This window comes from Solanum lycopersicum, chromosome 8 (assembly GCF_036512215.1).
Source record: "Solanum lycopersicum chromosome 8, SLM_r2.1".
Taxonomy (NCBI): domain Eukaryota; kingdom Viridiplantae; phylum Streptophyta; class Magnoliopsida; order Solanales; family Solanaceae; genus Solanum; species Solanum lycopersicum.
In genome coordinates this window covers 3367341-3374967 of record NC_090807.1, presented here as the reverse complement: position 1 = coordinate 3374967, position 7627 = coordinate 3367341, and the positions used below count along the sequence as shown (strand labels likewise).

Genomic DNA, 7627 nt, shown 5'->3' with positions numbered 1-7627 from the left:
AATTACCTACTTTCAGTTGAGTGACTTGCTAAGAAAAGTAGCGTGAATTATGGTGAGGCTCTAGGTACTGTTGCCAAGGTCATTACGCATGGCACTGTAAATGTTTTTGATAAAATAATGTCTAAAAGTCATATTATCAATAAGTTCATAGACAAACATATATGAAAAATTGAATAAATTGTTTAATTCTTGTTGATTGAATTGATCATGGCGATGCTATACATATTCCCTAGGTCATTACGGATCGTCCTTTAATGATTTTGCAAAAAAAAATAAATTATTGAAAGCCAATTAACAAAAAAAATTTGTGCACAAAGACACTTTGAAAAGTGAGAAAATCGCCTAATTCCAATTGAGTGATCAACTAAAAGATATGTCGTCGATCATGGTGAGGTTATAAATATTGTTCCCTTGGTCATTATGGATGGTCCTGTAAAAAAAAAAAACGCTTAGAAATCATATCACCAAAAAATTTAAGACTAACACACACGAAAAACTGAGATAATTTTCCTAATTCGTATTGAGTTAGGCGATTGTCTCAATTTTCCGTATGTGTTAGTTCATGGATTTTTTGTTGATATCGAGAAACAAAATCTATAGTCTCACAATGATCGACTTCATATTTTTAACAATTAGGGACCACTCAACAAGAATTATGTAGATTTTTCAATTTTTCGTGTGTTACTCCAAAATATTTGAGGAATATCACTGATCAACTCTGTTTGATCAATATTATAATGACTCGTTGAACAGTACATATAGTCTCACGATGATCCACTTTATTTTTTTAATATTTAGGGGTCATTCAACGAAATTATGTGATTTTCTCAGTTTTTCATGTGTTACTTTATAAATTTTTAGAAATATCATTGATCGATTTCGTTTGGTCTGTTTTATTTTTTATTTTTGCAATCATATGTAATGACCCAATGAACTATATTCATAATTTCTACGTGATTCACACCATTTTTTTTAAAAAAAATATTTAGAAAAACAAAACATAAACTTGGAATTCTTTAACTTCTTCATTAGTGAAACCCAATAACTTTTTGAAAATATCACCAACCCTTTTTTCGGTCAATATTCTTTTAGAACCATCCATAATGACCCGATGATTATACCTATATCTTCTACATCAATAAAGTTATTTTTTTTAGCATTAGTGTCACAAAATAGGAATTTTGGTTTTTTTTGGTGTTCATAAATTTTGGGAAATATTACTCACCGACTTTGGTTGGTTAACTTTTTTAAAACCATCCATGATAAACTAAATACGTAGGACGTCATATATGACATAACTTATTATAGAGGTTGTCATGTAGGATGCGTATGTTTATTTACATAATTTCATTCAAATTTTAATGTCTACTAACGCAACTGAAGTTGAAGGATCACATTAAATGATCCATTTATATACTTATGCCATTGACATATATAAATAGTATACGTTTTGATTGTATTGATAAACTAAATAGCTGACGAGTATATTTACACCAATGTCACATCAAGAGATCAACAACAACGTAACAAATTAGCAATCCTACAAATAAGGCCCGAAGAAGGAGATGCGCAAGTAACCTTACCTCACTATTAATGTTTGGGCAAATTACAGAAATCATATACTTTTAAGACAAAATTACAATCTATTCCTTAAAAATTTATAATTATAAAAATCTCTCAAACGGATACAACAATATAACGCTGATACGTTAAAAAGAAGGTTGGATACATTAATGACCAAAAAATCAAAGCATTGATACATTAAAAAAAGGGTCAGATACATGTGCTCATACATCAAAAAGAGAATCGGATACATTAATGTCATTTTTTACTTAAGAGAAAAATGAGGAATTTTGGAGATTTGTAAAACTTACAAGAGATAATGATAATAAGTAAATTAAAAGGTGAGATTTATGTAATTATTCTTTATTTTCAATTATTTAATTCAACTAAACCATATCAAAATTAAATATAAAACTACATTAAAATAAAATAATAGGTAACCTAAAAACAAAACCAAAAAAAGAAAAAACACAAAGATAGTATAAAACAAGGAGCTTTGCCAACAATATTTAGCCCCCAACCCACAATATATATATTTGTGTTTTCTCTTTAGAGAGTGGCATTGTTCTCTGGATTCTTCCCATTTTGGGTGTTATGGGGTCAATGTTTGGTGAATGGCCTTCAATTGACCCTCATAATTTCAGCCAGCTTCGCCCTTCTGATCCCTCAACTCCTTCTGTAAGAACCCTTTTCATTTTTTTTCTATTTTTTTTTTCATATAAAACTTCAATCTTTGATTTTTTCTGAACACCCTTTTCCCTATTCAATCTGTTTTTTTGAATTTTAATGTGTTTTTTAGCTGATTTATGTTCGACCCATTTTTGTCTGATAGCAAAAAGATGCATTCTTGGACAGTTTTAGCTGATTTCATTTGTGTTCCTGAATGGAGCAGAATGAAATCCAGCTGGTACTATGTGTTAATTCTCCGTTTTAAGAACGTCTCTTTTTTGTTTTGTCAGCTCTTTAATTTCAACTTTCTACTGACATGTCTAAGGCCACAAGATTAAAAAAGAGCAATTTTGGTACTATGTCTGTTAATTTAAGACCACAAGTTTCAAAAGTTTACTTTACTTTCTTAAACTCCGTAGAGGCAAACAAATTGAAACGGAGAGAGTAGTTTATTGATTGTCATTTTTTGCGTGTTTATGTGGTGTTATGTTACTTAAGCTCTCTGATTTAAGCTTAAGCCTTATGTTTCAGTTTGAGAATGTTTTCTGATGTAATGATGTTTGCTTTGTAAATGAGATATAGGGTTACGGTAATGGTGCATAATCTATAGAAGAATGATATTTATGCTTTTAAGTAAATTCAACGTGGATTTGGATTAAGTATATTCTAGTTTTGGTGCATTAACTTCTATGGGATAGATGGCATATACATATATCAATGCCTGTAGAGATCTAATGTTATCTCAAGCAACAATGTGGATCATTATTAATCAGAAAAATGAAACAACGAGAAGAATTGAATAGAATCTATGTAGTTGTCTTATTGATGGTTTGGCATAGTCTAAATTTGTCTCTTGTGTGAGACTTAATTGCACGCTATGCTCAGCTTTGTATAAACGATCTTCTTTGATGGTGTAGAGTGTAGACTCACACCACTTGACATTTACTGCCATATTACATTGCACTCTAGTTTAATGATAACCACATACAGATTGTTATCTATTAAGGCATTGATTGTAAGTATGCACTGCTTATGTTACTGTTATATTTCAGTTATTCTTCTGAATGCAGATTGATAAATATGTAGGGGAGGAACAGAAAACCATGTTATCCTAAAACTTTAAAGAAAAGATACATAATACTTGTTTCAATGTGTTTTTACTATCTGTTGCTTCTTTTTGCTTTGTATCTTGATATTTTACTGTCATTTTTTTCTCCCTCCCCAGATACCACTTGTGAGATTCCATTGGGATGTTGTTGTTGTTGTGGGGTATATCATGTTAGTATGAAATGTCGTACTCTTAAGAGAGGCGGAAAAAAGAAGCCTTATCAGAACTTCTATTACCATGACAATTTTCATTAACTGATGCAGCTTTTTTCCTTTTTTGAGTTCCTTCTTACCTTTTCTTCTTGTGCTGCTTGGCTCCTTGAATATGATCTGCCCATTGATCCTTCAGCTTTCAAGCCTCAAAAAGCACTTGACGACCTCATCTTCATCCCCCGTTAGTTAACCAATTGTTTACCATGCTTTAATGCATTTCTTTTGATCCACGTCGAAGCTGCCACCTTTTTCGTGGTGGCTAATTTAATTGCTTGAACAGAAGTGAGAAGGTCAATTTTCTTCTTGTGGTGACGGTCTTTTTCTCAGTAGTGCCATGCTTTGCTTCTTTTTACACCATTCACTTTAATTCCTCTAGAATCGTGTATGTTACAGCACTAGGTTTATGATTTACCTTGTGAGCTTTAGATGTAGAAGAGCTGCAAATTATTTGAAGCATCTATTATCCACAATGAACTTTTTCTGATTATTGTTGTGTATGCAGTCTGGTCTCCCTTTTCGTTGCCCTTTTTTCCCCTTTCTGGTAGTTATCACAAAAATAAGGAAGGTAAATATAGTTGAGTATTTGAAGATAAAGTTACTTAGATAACTCATACATTGAAGATCATTATGTCTCCAAAGGAGTTGTCATGAAGCTGAATTTGTGAAGTTCCTTACTACTTACTATAATGGTTTCCTATAATAATCGGCTTCTGGGACTCTCTTCTCTGGAAGTCATGCCTGGGCAAGAGTAGCACCATAATGATTGACCCCCAGGAAGTCCTCGTGTTGCATAATTGCTTTGAATGGCATGATAAGTAAAGTGAATTAACATTTGAAACCTGCATATGCACCTCAAAATCTCTTTAAGAATTATTAGAGTTACATAAGTGTTACATGATGAAGTTATTTGTTGAACTTTTGTACTTTCGCTTTCAGTAGCTGATTTTTGTCCAGTTTTGAGGATACTAGTTATTTTATTTATCCACTTATCCAATTCTGTGTTCTTTCTATTTATAGAGAATGACACCGGTGACTTATCGCCCTACTCATGACAGGACTCTTCCTCCACCAAATCAAGGTAAATCAAGAAAATGATTTTTTTTTTTTTTGTTCCTTAGACGTCTTTGATATCATAATTTACATTTATCTATTGGTTGCTCTTACCCTCTACCTTTATCAGGTTTTCGGATTATATAGATTTGACTAGAATCCTTGAGCCGAGGTTTTGTCAGAAATACCTCTCTACCTTCCAAGGTAGGGGTAAGGTCTCTATACACACTACCCTCCTCAAACCTCACTTGTTTAATATGGATAAAAATAATAATACCAATAATAGAAAACAATACTCCTATATTTTTTGGTTAATAAATAAAAATGGTTGAAATAATAAAGATAGTGATTGGACATTATTTGGACAAGATTTACCTAATCTACTTTTCAAAATTAAAATCTTTATTCAAAGAGACACAAAACTAATTATTCATTAAGGCAAGGGATTTAATATTGGATCTCTAAAGTCTTAAATAACTAAATCAAGGTGATATTGATCCATTTTAATCATGATTAATTACAACTGCTCAACGCTTAAACATCCAACAATGTGTCAGAGTGATACGTATAAAGTATTGTTGGATGTTATTGTCCAACAATACTTTATATTTGGGCATGTTATTGTTGTATATATTTGACTAGAATCCTACCCTTCCTCCCTAAGTGAATGGTGAATGGAATAACTTTAGCTCAGCTGCTGTTATTGGTTATTCTTATGAGTTGGTCTTTAGAATTAAGCCAGTCATCTCTTGAGGATTTGAACTTCAGTTTATTCACTTTAAAAGTTGTTTCAACCTCATATCATTTTGTGTCGCAAAAGCATTGGGCATGGATCAATAAGAATGTCAATTGGCAATGAGTTGTATATGGGTAGCAGAATCAAGCACCCCTAATTACTAGTTTTGGATTTCAAGCACCCCTAATTACTAGTTTTGGACCTTCTCCCTCTGCTTCTGGTTTTGGTGAAGGTAAAATAGTCTAAGAAGTTCTCCGAGTATGTCTGTGTTGAGGCTTTCATCGAAACAAAGAGTGAGGCCTGCCTGGTGTTTTTTCTATGTTAGTCAGGTGAAAGGATTGGTTCACTATAAATAGTTTAGTGTATTAAGTAAGGCACTACTAAAGCCCCCATTCCCCTTTTTGGGCGATAAAACTCTTAGCTTCCAGCAAGCTAGGTGCATAAGCTTTTTTTATTACATAAAAGATTCCACAATGCAGGCAGGGTAGAGCTCGGCAGAGGGTTCAAGAATTGGGTAGGGTAGGGCCCTTAAGATTCAATAAGAAAGAATATGCCTTTCAAGAAAATAATGCAGCTATTACCTTTCCTCATATGGCTATATTTAATTTACAACTCCTGTAAATGTGTGTGTTTACAAGTTACAGTTCTCATGTTCATCTCCATTCCCTTTTAGAAATCTTGGTTTAGTTCTATCGGATGATATTATAATTATCTTGCCGCGTTACCACATTTCTATACTCAACTAAGATTGATTTCACATGCACTAGGATAAACTACTTTTCAATAGCTTTAAGATGCATCATCTTTTTTTATTTAGACATGGCTAGTAACTATATGTAAGATCCTGTTACCGAAAAGGAAAAAAAGGGATTTCTCTTAGGTTAAACAATTGGTAAATATAGTATCATAGCCATCTAAAGTACATTCATGTTATTGGTTAAAAAACTTTTATGAGGATATGCACATATTCGTGAGCCAAGAGTCTATTGGAAACAGCCACTCTACCTTCACAAGGTATGGTAAGGTTGCGTATACACCACCCTCCCCAGACCTAATCATCAAAATCTAATGGAATGCGCAAGTTTGTTTGTCAGTTTACTATCTCATGCTTCATCGTCAATCTTTTCTTTTAATTGAATCTCAATTAATCAGATAAGAGGAGAAATATATTGGATATGAATTGCATGTGCTTAAAGCTTTTGCACTTAAGCTATGCTATTTCTGATTCAACATATACTAATGACCTGCATCTGAATTTCCAGTAATTAGTTCAGAAGCCAAAAGTATACTTCTGAGACACCTAGAGCAGCGTGCCGAAGAGAAGGTCAGTGTTCGTTTTGATCGACATTTATTCCTTCTTTCGATGAATATTTGGCAATTTGTAATTGTGTTATATTGTGAGGATTCATCTTAAAGTGACTAGTTTTACAATGGCTATCAACCTATTGCAATTCTTCTCCTTTATCCAGTCTTGTGACCGACAATATGAGCAAACTCACACATAATCAATTGAGGATTGAGGCGTTGTTGCTATCCCTTTACGGTTAAAATGCTTTTCTGTGTTGCAGTTGAGACCAAAGCGAGCTGCGGCTGAAAATCTGGCACCCGAGCATGGATCGAAGCATCTTAAGGTATCCAACTGAGATGCTTTTCTTTTCGGTGCTACCCCTGGGCGGGAAGAAGATGAGGTAATGCGGTTGCAAACAGGACGATACACAACTTGGTTTTAGAAGATTAACTAACTCTTCTAAATAGGTTAAAATCTTCTGGTTTTTCTGCATATTTCTGTAAATATGACTGTAATGATGCAGATACATGTTGTTGTAAAACTATGAAGAGCTTGTTTGTCAAGTAGTCATATAGCAAATGAGATGTACACTAGATAAAATGTTGTTGGATGAGTATTGATAAATGTTTCCCTCCGAGGATTTATCGGAAACAACCTCTGTGATCCGTCCTCTGTGACCCTAGAAAATGATATTTTATCATAATGATCAAACTTTTTAACATTGATTTTTCATGTTACGTTATGTTATATTATTCTAGATAAAATCATTTTGCTATAATTACAAAAAAGAATATTCAAATTGTTATGGTGAGGATTAATTTATTTCCAACTTAGTTACAATATGCATACAATTAATTGATTAACAATTTAAAGAAGACTCAGTTAATTTGTTTGATAATCAGATACATCATTAGTACTTTCTCATCTATTTCTCCTTGGCTGCTAATTAATTAACTAATTGCTTATCATATTAATTAATTACTAAGCTATATGGTCATATC

General features: G+C 32.8%; 1 protein-coding gene across 1 annotated transcript; it reads left to right on the top strand.

Annotated features, from left to right (window-relative positions):
- Positions 1–2075: 2075 nt before the first annotated feature.
- Positions 2076–7351, top strand: LOC101255014 (putative DET1 complexing ubiquitin ligase). Its single transcript, NM_001366941.1, is given in 4 exon segments — positions 2076–2241; positions 4570–4630; positions 6601–6662; positions 6907–7351. Coding segments are annotated over 4 exon segments (282 nt in total). The 5' UTR covers positions 2076–2157; the 3' UTR covers positions 6982–7351.
- Positions 7352–7627: the final 276 nt, after the last annotated feature.